The sequence below is a fragment of the Megalobrama amblycephala genome, linkage group LG17 (genome assembly GCF_018812025.1).
Source record: "Megalobrama amblycephala isolate DHTTF-2021 linkage group LG17, ASM1881202v1, whole genome shotgun sequence".
NCBI classification, from domain to species: domain Eukaryota; kingdom Metazoa; phylum Chordata; class Actinopteri; order Cypriniformes; family Xenocyprididae; genus Megalobrama; species Megalobrama amblycephala.
The window spans coordinates 39091711-39110436 of record NC_063060.1 but is presented as its reverse complement, the minus strand read 5'-3'; the positions used below and the strand labels follow the sequence as shown (position 1 = coordinate 39110436).

Below are 18726 nucleotides of genomic sequence, written 5' to 3'. Positions count from 1 at the left end.
GATTCCAGACCCTTTCGTGAGCGATCTAGAAGAATTGCACCTGCAGACATCGATGATGTCCTGGCGACATTTGAAAGATCTACTGGCGGCAGGTATCATAACTGAGTCTAAAAGTCCATATGCTTCACCAATAGTCATTGCCAGGAAAAAGAATGGAGCCATTCGAATGTGTATTGATTCATCGGACTCTAAATGCCAGAACCATCCCAGACCAATATACCACCCCTAAGATAGAGGACGCTTTAGACTGTTTGTCGGGGAGTAAGTGGTTTTCTGTTTTAGATTTACGCAGTGGATATTACCAAATTGAAATGGCTGATGAGGATAAAGAAAAGACTGCGTTCATTTGCCCTCTCGGCTTCTACCAATTTGAACGTATGCCACAGGGTGTGACTGGGGCTCCAGCCACTTTTCAACGATTAATGGAGAAGGCTGTTGGAGACATGCATCTCCTCCAAGTTATCGTGTACTTGGATGATATTATTGTCTTTGAACGGACATTAGAAGAACATGAGGAGAGGTTGTTGAAAGTGCTGGATAGACTACAAGAGTATGGTCTAAAAGTCTCTATTGACAAGTGCCAGTTCTGTCAGCCGAAGGTTAATTATGTGGGGCATGTGGTATCTGCAGCAGGAGTATCTCCAGATCCTGAAAAGGTGAAGGCTGTCATCAACTGGAAAATGCCCACTGATTTGAAGTCTTTGAGATCTTTTCTTGGATTTTGCGGATTTTACCGCAGATTTATCAAGAACTATTCCGCGATTGTAAGACCATTGACCGAATTAACTAAAGGGTATCCTCCTGCAAAGGGTCAATGCAAAGCTGTGCTAAAGGGGAAATACTACCAGGAATCTGAGCCGTTTGGTGAGAGATGGGACAAGGCATGCACAGATGCTTTCCATCACATCATTCATTGCCTTACACATGCTCCAGTGCTTGCGTATGCTGATCCAGCTAAGCCCTACATATTACATGTGGATGCAAGCTTGAGTGGACTGGGGGCGGTGCTGAACCAGGAATATCCAGAAGGGTTAAGGCCAGTTGCCTGTGCAAGCCGCAAATTGAGTACAGCTGAACAGCGTTACCCAATACATCAATTGGACTTCCTAGCATTAAAATGGGCCATAGTTGACAAATTTCATGATTATTTGTATGGCGCAAAATTCACAGTTAAGACTGACAACAACCCCTTGACTTACGTGTTAACAAGTGCAAAACTGAATGCCACAGGTCATAGGTGGTTGGCTGCCCTAGCCACTTACGATTTTGATCTCCAGTACAAACCTGGTCATCACAACATTGATGCTGACATGTTGTCAAGATATCCTATGTCCAGTGACGTGCCAGTTGAATGGATTGACATCCCTAGGTCAGGTGTGAAGGCGATCTGTAAGCTTGCAGATACTAATCCTTCTGAAGAATCTAGTGGTAGGTTAGTAGATCAGTTAGGAATTCTCCTCCAGAAAGTATCCCCTCTGCATACGTTTGCCCCATACAGTTGGAGCTGGAACATAAGGCGCAGTTGTCCAACTTAGACTTGAGACTAGCTCAAGAGCAGGACTCCATCATTGGACCTGTGAGACTAGAAGTCAAAAAAGGGAAAGTTCTTTCAGCTTCAAAGAACTCAATTCTTTCTGAATCTCTACTGAGACAACAGAGAGACAAGTTAGTCATTCACCACAATCTTTTGTACAGAGTTACTAAGAGCCCTTGTGGAAAGGAGATTCAACAGCTAGTCCTTCCAAAAGAATTCAGATCTCAAGTATTGTATTCGCTTCATGATGAGTCTGGCCATCTTGGGATTGAGAAGACTACAGAACTGTGTAGAAACCGTTTCTACTGGCCATGTATGAGCACAGAAGTGGAGCGGTATGTCAAAAATTGTGGCCGATGCATTGCAAGAAAAACCTTACCCCAAAGATCTGCTTATCTGAGTCATATCACAAGTAGTGGGCCGATGGACCTGGTTTGCATTGACTTCCTTTCCATTGAACCTGACTCTAAGGGGATTTGCAATGTTCTGGTTATTACAGATCATTTCACTCGCTATGCCCAAGCATATCCAGCAAAAGACCAGAAGGCATTGAGTGTAGCCAAAATCCTAGTTGAGAAGTTTTTCGTGCATTATGGCCTTCCTGCCCGCATTCATTCCGACCAAGGTTCGGAATTTTGAAAGGCAAACTTATCAAGGAGTTGTTGGGAATCTTGGAGAATTCGTAAGTCCCGAACGTCACCTTACCATCCTCAGGGATATCCACAGCCTGAGCGGTTTAACCGCACTCTTCTTTCCATGCTGGGAACACTAGATCCGGCCAAGAAAAGCAAATGGAGTCAAAGTATCAGTCAATTAGTACACGTGTATAACTGCACTAAGAATGAGACAACTGGGTACTCGCCCATATTATCTGCTTTTTGGAAGAGAGGCTCGTCTTCCTATAGACGTACAGTTTGGAACTTCATCAGAAGGTGAAAGTGGTCTGAAACATCACCAGTATGTTGAAGGTGTGAAAAAAGACTTACAACATGCATACCAGTTAGCAGTGGAGAATTCTCTGAAGACGCAGAAAAGAAACAAAAGGCTCTATGATCGGAGAGTAAAACATCAGATTCTGGAAAAGGGAGATCGAGTACTTATCAAGAATCTTGCTTTAACTGGGAAGCATAAATTAAAAGATCGCTGGAACTCCCTCCCTTATATAGTCCAGGAGAAATTGTCAAACTTGCCAGTTTACAGACTGAAACCAGAAACTGGTACTGGAGGAATAAGAACACTACACAGGGATCATTTGCTACCAATAGGAGAGAGTGTGAGAATAAACGTACCTGATCCAAGACGCGAAGTTTCGCCAAAACGGGTAACAAGGTCCAAAGCTGTGAAACAGGCACAGAAACAACAGATGAAAGACAAAGACCAAGAACCTGTAGAAATGGAGTCTGACAGTGAAAGCAATAGCGTTGATGAATATTATCCAGTTCAGCAAAAGACATCATTTGACAGACAGCTCATTTCTTCATTGGCATCAGAGAGAGCCAAAGTACCTTTCAGAGCAACTCAAAACCTTCTTCGATTGGAAATGACAGAAGACCTTACAGAACATGAAGTGGGGAGTACTGCTTCACCAACTCCTGATTGTATTGAAGGTCTAGAATTAGAAGGGGGAGACTATCCATCCTTTAGTACACCAAGAGTAGAGGAAAATGAGAGAAGGGAACTTCGTCCTAGGAGAGAATTGAAGCCTGTAAAGAAACTAAGTTATGATGAACTGGGGAAATCCACAGATAAGCCCTTAACACTAGTCTATAGGGGTATGGTGGTGAATGTTCAAAATTCTACCAGGCAAAAAAGGTCATGTAAGACATTATGGTGTCATCCTTTAGCTAAGTGTGATTCATGTGCTAGTTGGGAAACTGACTACAAACCCAAAGCTCTAATACAAATGTAGGAAGGAGAAAAAACTCATGAGGACATGAGAATATCAGAAGGGGGAGAGTGTAGCCCAGCTAAGGTTATTTATAATCTCCTAAATGCATATTTCTGAATATGTAAATGTTTCTGATATTCTTGGGTCAAAATCATATAAATGCCATGGGCTCATATAATGGTATATCATTTCACTTGTACGAGTGTTACATTGATTATGGTAAAAGTTTATGTGAGATGTACTGGTTAAAAACGTGGGTTTGACAAGCATGCATGTTCTTTTATTTGTGATTGGTCTTTACTTTATTTAGTCCCGCCCTTGTTCGGGCACTGAGAGTTCTGATTGGAAGCAGGGCTAGTGCGAGAGGAGAGAGATGATGGAGGCAGATCGGAAAGTGATGTCGCATTTTATTTTTCTCCTGATTTAGAGAAAAATAGTAACATAACCGCTAAATAAGTGGTCAAAGATTATAATCAGTGAATGTAGGAAGTGTTAAAGAACATTTCTTTAATTTGTTTACTTTGTTTTACCCTGATTAAGAGTTTAAACGGACTTATAATTGGTAACTGCAGCTGTGCGCGCTGTACTCTCCCTTTCTCTTACGGAGAGTTAGAGACTATTATATGACGACTGGCCAGAGATTATTAATCGTTCCGACGAAGACGACTACTAAGATGGAGGAACCAGATAGCGTTCTAAATCCCCACGCGGTTTAGAATTCCTCTGGCATCGCAGGATTCATTGTCATTCGGCGGACAGCTGGTGAGACTGCAGACGCATATGTAATTCATAACGCGATTCGGTGGACAGCGCGAGTCTCATCCCACGGAGACACAGGTACATTCGTTTGTTTATTTAGCTCTCTGGAGCGAAGAGGCCATTTGTTGGTTTTAACGGCCACACCGTTCTCAAGCGACGTCACAGGCCTGCAACAGGTTGGGGATTTTGAAACTGTGAGAGTGTGTGTGGGCCCACATTACATATTTGGTTTATTCACGTGATTTATACCGTGTATATCACACCTTGATTTTGTTGTTATATTACTATATCTCAAAAGAGAATTGTATTATTTTTTCTTACTGGTAAATTTTGAACATTGATATTTGAGTACCAGATTTTGGATTTTCTGAGCTGAGAAGTTCAAACAGTGATTTTATGTGAAAGAAAATACACAACAGACGTTTGAAATTTATTTGAATCATTTCATTCTTGATTTACAGTATTTCATTCTTATTTTCTGTTAAATAAAATTACTTGGTAATTGATTTTTTTGTGATCTTTTTGTGATTTACATTAACAGTACATCAGACAGACTATCATATAACATTTTAGTTTATGTAAAGTGATCAGAAGGGAGAAAGGGAAAGAAGTAGATTAATTAAGTCGAGAGACACATCATTAGAACCCGGTGCTCCACCCATTACAAGAAGAGGGTAGGGGGCGCTACACAATTTTCAGTTTTTGTACAGCTTCACATAGACTTTGTATCACTGGGCTCCAGAGCACAATAATAGAGAGCTGAATCTGACAGAGTCACACTGTTAATAATGAGTTCAGTGGATGTTTGGGATGTAGTCGACTGAAAGTGAGGATCTGGTATATTCTCACTATAGCTCAATGATCGAGCTCCTTTCCACAGTAAATACTGAGGTTCTCTGTTTGGATACTGTCTGTACCAGTAAAGCATAACATAAATATTACTACTGCTTGTATCATATGAACAGCTCAGTGTCACAGACTCTCCTTCTGTCCTGATTATATTTTCCTTGTCCCCCTGTCCTTTCTGTTGTTACAGTAACAGTGCTAAGAATAAACAACATAAAAAAGTAACAAAATATGTCAGCATGAATAAGTATGTGCATAAAAAACACTTTGAATCCTCAATATATTTTAGTTTAGTGCTGATTAATGAAGTTCACTTTACCTGATACTGTTATAAGAATCAGCAGAATACATCTCTCCATTGTGGGAAATTTTCTAATAAACTATATGCTTTATGATTTTAAACTGAAAGGTAAATGAATGTAATGGAGAGTGGTTTGTGCAGCTACAGTATATTGTCTGTAAATGTGGGTGTGGTTTGAGTTTCTGATATTTAAACCACCTTCTGTCTTGCCACATTAAAACTGAGATAACTGTCAATTAATAGCATTTTTTCTTGATCTGTTGCACTTGATCTGTTATATATAGCTCAGAGTCTCTTTGTGTGTTTGATATCTTTGATTATTCTGCCCTCTGTATTCTGTGTGTAGGGAAAAATACCATTAGCTTTTCAAAAGTAAATAGTCATTCACTCATTTGCATTTATAGTTTTTGTTGTAACTTCACCCCCTAGTGGCAGATGACAAACATTTACATTTATCACAAAACAATAGCGAAATTGCTCCTACTAAATAGTGGACATGAATTTATGATAACTGGTAACTTTTGTTTCAGAATTCCAGAAATGTTTTCCCAGGTTTACACTATATTGCCTTTCATGGGAAAAATTTATGATTTTTTTTTTCATCACTAGCAAATTCGGTCTGTAACCACACACAGGTGTTTCCACTGGTGTAATTATATTATGTGAATTATAGATTGTGGGTTTGATGTGGCTTGAGATCAAAGTGAAAAATAATTTTCAGTTTTTGTACAGCTTCACATAGACTTTGTATCACTGGGCTTCAACTCTTAGAGCACAATAATAGAGAGCTGAATCTGACAGAGTCACACTGTTAATAATGAGTTCAGTGGATGTTTGGGTTGTATCTGACTGAAACCGTTGAGGGTCTGGTATATCCTCAATATGGCTCCGTGATTGAGCACCTTTATACAGTAAATATTCAGGTTCTTTATTAGGATACTGTCTGTACCAGTAGAGATAGACATAACTGCTGCTTGAATCATACGAGCAGCTCAGAGTTACACGCTCTTCTTCATTTCTGTAAATATCAGTTTCTTTGTCTTTTGGTTTAATGCTGTCAGACAGAAACCCTGCAAGAGAAATGGACAAATTTCACAACAGGTCTGCTTATTCAAAGATGCACAAGATTTATAAATGAAAATTACAATGATAAAAATAGTTCCTTCAACAAACTGTGATGTCATTATTGTAATATAGAATTACATTTAAAAAATATCCAAAACATTTTATATTTGAGTCTGTTTAGATTAAATGTTTTATACCTGGCACAGATAGAAGAATCAGCAGAAAGCATTTCTCCATGTTGAGAAGATTTACTGGCTTTATAAACTGAAGCTAAACAGTAAATGTATGATTAAGCCTATTGTGAAGCTTTCATGTGGGTGTGGTTTATTTAGACCACCTTCTCTGTCTTTCCTTAATGAAACCTGAGATGATTGTGCCTTCAGTCAATTAGTATCTCAAAAAATAACTATATTTCTTGAATAATAAGTATCTTCCTCCACTAAGTCAGTTTTATCAGATAGTGTGACCGTGATTGTTCATTATCTTACTATAAATCATTCAAAAGCTAAACCAGGGTTGCCAACTTTGGGACTTTGGCTGGAGTGAGACTCTGTAAAAATTTCAGTTTGCGCTTGTGCGCGGAAAAAATGTTTGATTTTTAAAATTAGGGTTACCAATGTCAGTCCATGTTTACTTAGTATAAACCCTAATTTATGCACAAAAAACCTGAATATAATGGAAACGCTTTTTCAAAATGTACAATTAATTTATTGATTGCACTATGAAAAAATTAAGATAAAGGTGAACAAAATAAAGGTGATTAAATAACATGTAAAACAACAACATCAGAACAATAAGAAATATCAAAACAAAAGGGACACATAATAGTTACTCCACCTGCCCAGAAAACCACAACACATATAGGCCTACATTCATTTCAGTACATTTAATTGAGATAATAAGGTAGGCCTATTATGTTGAATACAAACATGAAAAATTGTCCAGAGCAAAATTTGAAATGTATAATAAAAAAAATCTATATATTGATCAAAATGAGAGAAATGTATGAAATATTACTATCACTGGGGTGAAATAATTTATTTTATTTTTTGTCAGTTTTGTTACCTGACTCAGGCAGAACGTACTCGGTTACTTACGTAACCTCGGTTCCCTGAGTGATAAGGGAACGAGTATTGCGTTGCAAACGCTATGAGAAAACTTTTCTCGAGAAAATAACGGCCATGGTGTGTAAAGCAGAAGCAGCCTGGCCAGCGGCGGAGTGTGCACGATCCGGGAGTGCTGAAGACGTTCTGCGCGGCTTTGATGGGTGCGCGGCCGCAAATGGGCGGCGACCGCTTCTTCCAGTGGCAGGAGCTTCACATCCTTTTTCCTCAGCGCCGTCAACAAATAGAGCGTTAACTGTACGTACACACCGCCGCCGACTTGAGCTGCAAAGAAGCTCTGGCCGCTTTGTCAAAGACGCTTGTCAAAAAGTACGGGGAAGCTTGACGCTTTGGCCGCTCTGAATATTGAGTGCGCGCGCGCGCGGCCGGGGCTCTCTCTCTCTCTCTGCTCGTGCGCGCTGAAAATTTCATATTTTGGTATGAACATTATCTCGCCAGTGTGGCGGATAGCCTTTTGAGATTTACTCGCCAAACGGAAAATCTACCCGCATTTGGCGCTTGGCGGGTGTTAATTATTTTTACTGAGCAATTTAGCTAGCCCGCATCATAACGCACGTCAGACAAAATTTGCAACTATAGTTTAAGTCTGTAACGTAGTCTCGGCACACAGACTGATTAGGCAAGGCTACGTCTGTAGTGACAAGGCTCACCATTTTATTATTTGCTTACCTTGATTGTCTTCCAAACTTTCACACGTGCCGACTCCGAACTCTCTCTGAACTTCTCACACGCAACTGACGTATCAGGTGCAAGGTTTTCAGTAGTGATGACCGTCGGACACCGATGCTCCGACACAAGCTTCGAACTCGAAGCAGGATTTTTTTTGAACTACTGCTTCGAAGCTTGCTTTGGTGCGGAAAAACCCACGTGACCGATGACGTTCTCTGAGTGAATTACGTGACTGGTTCAGACTAGTCGATACTGCTTCGCAGAGCCGTTAAATATGAGAGTTGCGACACTCTTTGATCTCGCCGCCACGCTGTCACGTGGTTCGTGTAGCTCTCAATAGTTCCAAACAAATCCGCGCCGTCGACCAGTTTGAATGGTTTTAAGCGGGACAGACAGCTATAGCTATATTTGCATCAGTTATCCGTAAACACTGACGCATAATATACATTGATTATTACGTTGACACTTACATTACATACATATGATAGCCTTTTTTTCCTGTGGAGTGGCGGAAACCGCATTGATCAGTTTTTGTGTTTCATTTTGGAGGGAAGAGGGGCTGCTCCCATAACGTAAAACACATTCACAGCAATTACTGTATTTGCAGCATTTTTTTCGGTAAATATTAACGCATAATACTGATTAAATATTGAATAAAACTGATTACTACGTTGACTACACTTTACGTAGTGTATTGTATCTGGAGAGTGAAAGACGGCATTATCGTTAACAGTGTGGTATGTTAAAATGTACATTCATCAGAACACACAAATACATACAAATATATGTATGTATGTATATATATATATATATATATATATATATATATATATTTTATTTTATTTTTTCCATCCCTTTGAATTGAATTAATTTTTTCTCATGCTTCTATGGTCATAAATATTACTAACATCCTAATGTTGCGTTATGTTAAGCTATATTCACATAAACATGCACAACAAGTTAATATCAATGAATTAAGCTGCTCAGTTTAAGTCAAGAAAGAAGTTTGGTCAACAGTGAAAAATATACAAGGCAACCAATTGCATTCAACAAAACATTTAATTATATATTATATCCAGGAAGAGTGTAGGTAAGTTTTCCTTGAATGTTCTGTCTTCAAAGAAATTCATTCGACTTCCTACAGGGAGAGTAAGTGGCAGAAAGCAGGCCAGAAAAGGAATATAAGTGTTCACAACAGCCATTACATTCTTCCAGCACAGCTGTAGGATGATCTGGAGACCTGGTGGTGAATCAAGAATCAGTCAAATGCTTATACATACATTGATAACAAAAGCATTCAAACTCCACACTTTAAGTAATGCTATAGTTACTTGAATTTTTGGGTGAGAGCATTCCACTGCCAGAAGCAGACTGTGGGCCTGTTTCCACCTGGTGTTAAGATGCATTTTGGCTGATCTGATCACAAGTGGACGACACTAAATACAGGTGTAAATGGGGTCTAAAACGGTTTGAATTTTCGCATTCGACCGGACTGCTTTCATAGTGTAAACGCTCATGTGGTCGAATGTGTTCAAACCGCCACTAAAGACCGTCTACTCTCCGCCTACTGACCTAATGTGTAAACATTATGGGAAGCACGCTAGCTAGATTGGATTTAAACTTTGTTGGCTGAAGACCCAAGTTTGGTTTGAAGATGAAAAACGTACCAAGCACAACGTTCTCTCACCATCCCTGATTTCTAACACACACTCACTGCGTTCAGCTGGTCTCGCAGCCGTCAGAGCAGAAACAAACACTGATGCTCTCTGTATGTTTTCCTGTCATCTCTGGGCGTGTTCATATATAAACTGCTCAAGATTATTTTGTCTATTAGATTGAAAGATCTATAAAACCCATACATTTACCCACCCCCTTGAAGAAATTGGGACAGAAGTGGTTGAAAGAGGACAAAAGAGATGGATTAAAACACCAGGTGTAAACGTGTATGTGTCTCCCTCGTCCACTTGTGATCCGATCGACCAAAATGCATTTTAACTCCAGGTGAAAACAGGGCCTGTGTCAGGCCCTAGAGGAGACCGGGTCTGGAGTCAAGTCAAACCTGCTGCTGGACAGAACTGGGCGTTGTGAAGAAAGAGGAAACAGTGTTAAGGTTAATACATTGAAGGACAGATTAAAGACACATTTCCAAAACATTTTCATGAGGCTGACATTACAGAAGTGAGAGCACACACCTACAGTTCGGTCCATAACTATTTGGACATTTGTCATGATTTTTGATATTTTGGCTATGTAATCCAGTACAGATAAAATTAAATGAGAAAAAAAAAAAAAAAAAATCTATATACAAATCACTATTGTTATTCAAATTTTTATTCTTCCACACAATAACATTATGGAAGAAGCTGGGTGATTATTTTGCTCATCCAAGAAATTATGCAAATATGGGAAAAAATCAATTTTTTTATGCAGTCATAAAGGTGTAATTTTAATGATGATTTAGCATTGAGGTCATATTTTGTGGGGGTGTTTTTGCACTTGTTGCTTTCTATACAGATGTGTTTAATATTCTGGCCACCCCATGCATGTAAATAAGAAACCCATCTGAACACAGTGTAGTGAAACATCACCTTTAACTATGAGCTCAGTATTGATTTTACACATTTCTGGCTGATTATAAACTTCATTAAAGTAGAATTCATTGCAGAGCTGTTGTATTGAATTACATTAGATTGTAAATGTGTTCCTAATATAGTGGCCACTAAGTGTATGCAACCTCCTTACTGTGTTATTCTCTGGTACTTTAATGAACTGGCAACTAAGTGTTGCTAACATTAACAACAAATCTAATAACTGAAGAAAAACGTTGTTTGACAACGAACTTGTAAACATAAAGGTAAATGTAGCCTAACTGATGTCAGGTTATGTAGCTAAAGTTAGTGAAGTGTTGGTCACTTAAGCTAGCTGCAATTAGAGTCTAACTAACGTTATTAACTTCCAATAAACATTAACTAAAGCTGGTTACATAAAATACAACTATTGACTAAATTCATGAGAAGTCAGGTAATGCATTCAAACGTCAAAAATGCAGTAATTTCGTCAACTTACCAGCGACTGATCTTCAGAATCACTGAAAATGAATGGGGTTCAGCGCTGGAACTATCAGCGTTTGGAACTATCGGCTGCTCCACGACACGCGTTACTTCCGCATTCCAAAGTTCCTATGGAAGTTTATGGGAGTGTCGCAACTCTGTTTTTCAACGGCTCTGCTGCTTCGCATCGCGAGAGGCTTTGTGACGTGAGACTTTGCTGCGCACATGCTTCAGCAGCTTTTTTGGCTGGTAATATGACTATATAGACACCCAAAATGATGCACAAGATGTGAGTTTGTTGTAGTAGGAGTTTCAATCAAAGTTTATTTACATCATTCACACAAACCCTAGTTACACTCATACAGACATTATTTTGCTATCTACAATTTCGCCACTAGATGTCACTGAAACGAAGCTTTGAATGAATGAACCCATTTTCAAAACAATTGATGAAGTGGTTCAATACTGGTTCATTGCTTCATTTGGACATCACTAGTTTTCAGCCAATCAACGATCAGAGAATACTGCAGTGAGAACGTTGTAGGGAGATGTAACAGATGTGGGCCTTAAGCCCCGGGTATACTTCACTTTCCGCGCCCGGACGCGTCGCGCATGCAGTCGAGTCCGCGGAACTTTCAAAGTATACTACACCACGGATGCACGCGGATGACCGCGTTCGACACATGCGCAGTATAGTTTTTTTTTTCTATGCTCTACCAGACATCGGAGAGCCGCACTGAGACATGTCATCAACGGGACAGGATTGGAGAATAAAAGTAGTGCATCCTTTCCCATATTTTTACTTATCTCCCTCCATGAATTTGCCGCCCTAAACATGTCTTTGTACTCTTTAAAACATGAATTGTACAAATGTGGGTACTTTCTAATCTCTTCGCACAAACGCTGGTCAAGTTCGCCGTCCATTGTCGTGTTTTTCTGTTTTTTCAAGCGTGTTGTTTTTAAACCGGTCTTTTCACACTCTTCTTTGACGGCTGAACACTGTGCTCTGTGGGTATTGCCACCTAGTGGACTCTTCTATACTGCTTGCGCATGCGCTGTTGCACGCGGACTGTCCGCGCGGTCTCGAAATTTGGGCTGCACGCGGCCAGGGTGTGCGGCCGGCCGCGAGCCCTCCGCATGACGAAAATTAACGGATTGAGAGGGGAGAAAATGGATTTTGGCGTGACATTTCTTGCGTGTGCGTGAGATTGATGCTGAAAGCGTGAGAGTTGGCAACCCTGCTAAACAAAATATAGGATATTTAGTGTTAGAGTCAGAGAGTTAAAATATTCAATATTTTAAAGATTGACGAGCACAAGCAGCTTTTGCTTAGTAATCGGCTGCAAGCTATCAATGGTCAGCAAAACAACTGTATTTAAACACACACAAAACACCATCGCATTATCCCTGGATAACTTTTGAATCACTATAATGAATATAGTGTATAGTGAATGATGAATAATGAATTTATGAATTCACTATGTTCGTGTTGTTTACATTATATGCACTTAGGCACCTATTGGCAACAAAACAGTCATTTGAAGAGTTTTAATCACTGCCTGCGGCTCCGACTCATGGCCTTGTTTATGAAACCATATATATATATGTGTGTGTGTGTGTGTGTGTGTATATATATATATATATATATATATATATATATATATATATATATATATAATATTTTTTTGTTATCATATTTTGTTTGTATCATTTTTAAATCTGGACATTTTTTTTCAAATGACTCATATATATAAGTCAATTAATATTATTAATTATTAAAATCATTACATCTGTTTCAGTAAATCTTGCCTTGAATATAGCAGGCCTAAATACTTACAATTGTCCAGTACACAGAGTATGGCACATAATCGCTACACTGATCTGGGCCACACACCTCACATCCACAATCGGCCCAATTGTCTGCCGTCATGCATGCAGTACACAGAGTATGGCCCATAATCGTTACACTGATCTGGGCCACACACCTCACATCCACAATCGGCCCAAATGTTGTCTGCCGTCATGCATGCAGTGCCATCATTGCCACACATGGCCCACGGTTGGCTGACATGATGCATGCCAGTGCCGGCAACACGCCAGCAGTGCCATTATGAGGCCACATTTGGGCCAAGTCTGTTTGCTATGTGGGACCCTGTTTAAAATCTGTCACAAAATGATTGATTTCAGTAAATTTCACAAACCTTTGGGAAACATATATAGTTTGTGTCACCTAAGGAAGCCTATTTAGACCATTAGGATTATTAGCAATGTGGCATTATTTATTTTCATGACACTTAAGCAAGATATATTCAGAGGGCAAAAGGACCGTCTTCTGTTGTTTCTTTCACATGTGAATTCATTACAGATACAATTGGTTGTCCTCTCTGAAATGTTTAATGTACACACACAGCACCCCCCAGTGGTGATGTGACAAACATTTATTACATTTATTCACAATGTCCACAAGTCTAACAAGAATAAATCATTTGTGAATCTGAAAAAGATGATGGATGATAAATGCTGACCTTATTTATATTTCTTAAAACATGATGACGCACACAGATTAGTTTGTTATTCCATCAATGTTCATTGAAAAACTCTCATACAATAATAAGAATATAACAATGCATGAACTTACAGAAATACTAACCAGCCAGAAAATGTATATATTTATATGAATTTGAATGCAACATCAGAATCAAACTGTTAGATGTATGGAAATGTGTTGTTTTTGACAACATCTCACTGTAAGACTAACATCAGTCAGGTTTTTGTACAGTGTTCTTGTGTTTCCTGTGACTGTGGGCCTCAGAGCACAGTAATACAGAGCAGAGTCTGATACAGCAGAGGAGATGATCAGATTCACATGTTTGTCTTCTTTTCTGTGACTGATGGATATTCCAGGAACTGGAGGATCAGCGGGAATAACTGTTCCATAGGTTTCCAGTATGAGGAACTGTGGTGGTGAACCTGCATATTGTCGATACCAGTGAAGACTTTCAACAGAACCGCTGTAGTTACAAGAGAGTTTCACACTCTCGGTCTCAGTGGCAAATGCTGCATCACTGTATGGAGTGATGACCTCTTTAGCTCTGTTACCTACAACAAAAACCTATTTCAGCATGTTTAAAATGAGATATGATGATGTAATGATACATGTAAGATTTTACCTTCTGTTAAAGTCAACAATATAAGGACACAAGTGAACATGATGGTAGCTGCTGCTTGCCTGAGTGATGCTGTATGTGATGCTGATCACTGAACTAATGTGTTTCTGTGTTAAGCTCCACCTTCTGATGCAGATAACCCTCTTATACACACAGAAAGTAACATATATTTACTATATATATATAGCTACTATTCACTTTAGCAGAGGAGATGATCAGATCCATATGGATTTTCTTTTCATTCAGTTTTCCAGAAAATCGAGGATCTAGATCTAAAATTTTGGATTTTTGAGAAACTTTTCCTGTAGCATGAAATATGACGAAAAGGTATTCAGGAGCTGAGTTGGGATACTGGCACACTTTGGGATAGAACATTTACATTTACATTTATGCATTTGGCAGACGCTTTTATCCAAAGCGACTTACATTGCATTATTCTATACATTTGTATGAGTATGTGCAAACCCTGGGATCGAACCCATGACCTTGGCATTGCTAGTGCCATGCTCTAACCACTGAGCTACAGGAAAGCTCACATATACTCACATGTTAGAAAACAAAGCAAAACCAAAACCAAAACCAAAAGGATAATTTCTAGGATGATGTTTTAGTTCTACCAGAAAGACTCGGGGAGGTAAGATAATGTGACAACCATATTTATTAACAATCAGCATGCAAAATGTTGTAAGAAAGTTCTTTGGCGTAGGCCCCGTCCGTAGCTCAGATCCTAAAGGGTTGCAGACTCTGCATTTCCTGCCTGAAGATGAAGGCAGGGGCATAGCCGACCCCCCTGGGAGGTATGGACAGGGACCATCCTGGTGGTGGTGGGGAGGGGAGGAGGGGCGCCTGCAGGATTTTATCTCAGGGTACGCAGAACCCCTACTCTTGGGAAACCATAAACCTTTCCCGCCTAGAGAAAAGCAAAGATTTAATAGGATTTTATCTCAATAGTTTTAGCCATTTTGGTACGAATTTAGCTGTTTTAGAGAGCGTTTGCTCAGTTTTTAAACTTTATTAACCCCACATTTAGCGTCGTCAGGCTGTTTGTGCTTAATGGATAAAACAACGGAATTGCGCATTCAAGTTTATGGGTCCCCCACGCTGTAAATTTTACGTTTGACTTTACAACACACAAATGCACACCTTTATGTATTCTCATTCTCTCTTTCTCTCTTAATATGTCGAGTGCACGCAGATAGATTTTAATAATCAATTTAAAAATTATGTAAAAAATAAAAACGGCATTAATTAGCGCCCTCTCAAGGTACACACAGTGCGTACAGCCGTACAGCTGCAGGCGCCACTGGATGGAGGTGAAGGCTTGCGTCAGCATCTGTGGACTCAAACATGTGTCAGCAATCTTATATACTCCAAGTGCAAGATAATGATTGGTTAGCTGTAAACTTATTGGTGACGTAACATTGAGTCCTCCTGGCAGAACTTACGCTAGAGCTTTCATTTCAGTTGATCTGCAGGACAAAGTGTTACTGAAGTAAACCTTCATTCATTGTCTAGCAGAGGATTTCTCCAGCTATAGCACCTCCTCTTAAAGCTACAGTCTTCATATTCAAATAATCTGCTGTAAGAGTGATATTATTATTATTATTATTATTATTATTAATAAACTTTAAGTTTATTATTCAAACAACACTGTAGTTTGGACTGTTGATGTGACATTTGCAAAAGTGACACTAGAAACATGTATAAATTGCTTATACATTTGATTTGACTAATTTTGACAAAGTCAGTCAAATGAAGGATTAGTTTATAATTTATGAATCACCTGAAAGAACACTAAATAACTTTTTATAGCACCAATTACCCATGGAAACAATTGTACACTCAGTTAAATTTTAACCGATGTTACCATATTCTGTTATTCACAGAGCATTTGTGGCTCATATAAAGACCAGCTGTGGTTTGATTTATAGTTGATTAAGTACTTGTTCAACTTCAAAACAATAATTTTGTGTATGAGTCTCTCACATGTTTTGTATTACTGGGACACTAAATGTGCAGTCATAAATAATTATGTAATTTTAAGTCACATTTGTCAAACTGATTGTGATGTACAATATGAAAATAATTCTGGATGATTCCATATATCTGCAGAATATCATACTGTAATAAAAAATGCTGGTTAAAAACAACCCAAGTTGGGTTGAAAATGGACAAACCAGCAATTTTAAGTCACATTTGTTTAAAAATTACTATATTCTTAATTAAAAAACAAAGTATGTTGGAAATGAACATTTATTAATTGAATAATTATTAAACAATAAACATTTATTAAATTGCTTATTAATAAATTTATATTAATAAATTTACTATTAAATTTATATTAATAAAATATTAAAGCTTATTAATAAACATTACCTTTTGTCTATAATTGTTGCCTCTAATTGCATCTGGTTTTTAATCCCAGCTCTGGTTCATTTTAATGATTCAATTTTTAAACAATAGTTGGTTTAAATATAGAGGTTGGGATTGGGTTAAAACAACCCAATCGCTGGTTTGTCCATTTTCAACCCAACTGTATTACATTTTTTAGAGTGTATGTATCTTTTATTTTGATCTCTTTTCATTTTTCTCTAATTTCCCTTTATAACTTGAACTAAATTTCCTCTAACCACACACAGGTGTTTCCACAATTATATTATGTGAATTATAGATTGTGGGTTTGATGTGGCTTGAGATCAAAGTGAAAAATGAATTTCAGTTTTTGTACAGCTTCACATAGACTTTGTATCACTGGGCTCCAGCTCTTAGAGCACAATAATATAGAGCTGAATCTGACAGAGTCACACTGTTAATAATGAGTTCAGTGGATGATTGGGGTGTAGTCGACTGAAAGTGAGGATCTGGTATATCCTCAATATGGCTCCATGATCCAACACCTTTCCTCAGTAAATACTGAGGTTCTCTGTTTGGATACTGTCTGTACCAGTAAAGGATAACATTATTGCTGCTTGTATCATATGTACAGCTCAGTGTCACAGACTCTCCTTCTGTCCTGATTATATTTTCCTTGTCTTTTGGTTTAATGCTGTCAGCAAATACACCTGCAAGAGAATTAATTATATTTAATAAAATGTTAATTTAACCCCGTCCTTTCTGTTGTTACAGTAACAGTGCTAAGAATAAACAACATAAAAAAGTAACAAAATATGTCAGCATGAATAAGTATGTGCATAAAAAACACTTTGAATCCTCAATATATTTAGTCTAGTGCTGATAAATGAAGTGCACTTTACCTGATACTGTTATAAGAAGCAGAATACATCTCTCCATGGTGGGAAATTTTCTAATAAACTATATGCTTTATGATTTTAATTTGAAAGGTAAATGTATGAATGTAATGGAGAGTGGTTTGTGCAGCTACAGTATATTGTCTGTAAATGTGGGTGTGGTTTGAGTTTCTCATATTTAAACCACCTTCTGTCTTGTCACATTAAAACTGAGATAACTGTCAATTAATAGGATTTTTTATTGATCTGTTGCACTTGATCTCTTATATATAGCTCAGAGTCTCTTTGTGTTTGATATCTTTGATTATTCTGCCCTCTTTATTCTGTGTGTAGAGAAAGATATCATTAGCTTTTCAAAAGTAAATAGTCATTCACTCATTTGCATTTATAGTTTTTGTTGTAACTTCACCCCCTAGTGGCAGATCACAAACATTTACATGTATCACAAAACTGATGCATTCATATTGGAGACTATATAATTGCGAATTTTCTCCTACTAAATAGTGGACATTAATTTCTGATAATTGGTAACTTTTGTTTCAGAATTTCATAAATGTTTTCCCAGGTTTACATTATATTGCCTTTCATGGGGAAGACTGTGAAAGAAAAGCATGACAGTTTGTTTCAGAATAAATTGTGATTTTTCCATCACTAGCAATTTTAAAGTAATCTTGTTTAATCATTTCGTTTTAAAATTCATGAACATTACCAATGCATTTTATTCAACAGTGTACATCTGAATTTGGCATATTTTTGAATACAAAGTTCAGAATAAATTAATAATCAAATAGTAATTCGATAGCACAATTATATATTCTAAATGCATGCCTTCTTGTGTTTGATGGCTAGACATCATTGCAAGTTTGTGACTTTATATTTTTTCAGGTTTTTGTACAGTGTTCTTGTGTTTCCTGTGACTGTGGGCCTCAGAGCACAGTAATACAGAGCAGAGTCTGATACTGCAGCAGAGGAGATGATCAGATCCACACTTTTGTCTTCTTTTCTATGACTGATGGATATTCCAGGAACTGGAGGAGTAGCTTGAGTAACGTATCCTGAATAATCCAGTATGAGG

The 18726-nt window shown here is 38.2% G+C and overlaps 3 gene segments (V, D, J or C); all 3 read right to left on the bottom strand.

Moving 5' to 3' along the window:
* Positions 1-5204: 5204 nt before the first annotated feature.
* Positions 5205-6658, bottom strand: LOC125251705. The segment is given in 2 exon segments: positions 5205-6398; positions 6591-6658. Coding segments are annotated over 2 exon segments (360 nt in total).
* Positions 6659-13934: 7276 nt separating this feature from the next.
* LOC125251908 lies at positions 13935-14537 on the bottom strand. The segment is given in 2 exon segments: positions 13935-14335; positions 14407-14537. Coding segments are annotated over 2 exon segments (441 nt in total).
* A 2508-nt stretch (positions 14538-17045) lies between these two features.
* On the bottom strand, positions 17046-18049 carry LOC125251815. The segment is given in 2 exon segments: positions 17046-17465; positions 17658-18049. Coding segments are annotated over 2 exon segments (351 nt in total).
* Between the last annotated feature and the right edge of the window lie 677 nt (positions 18050-18726).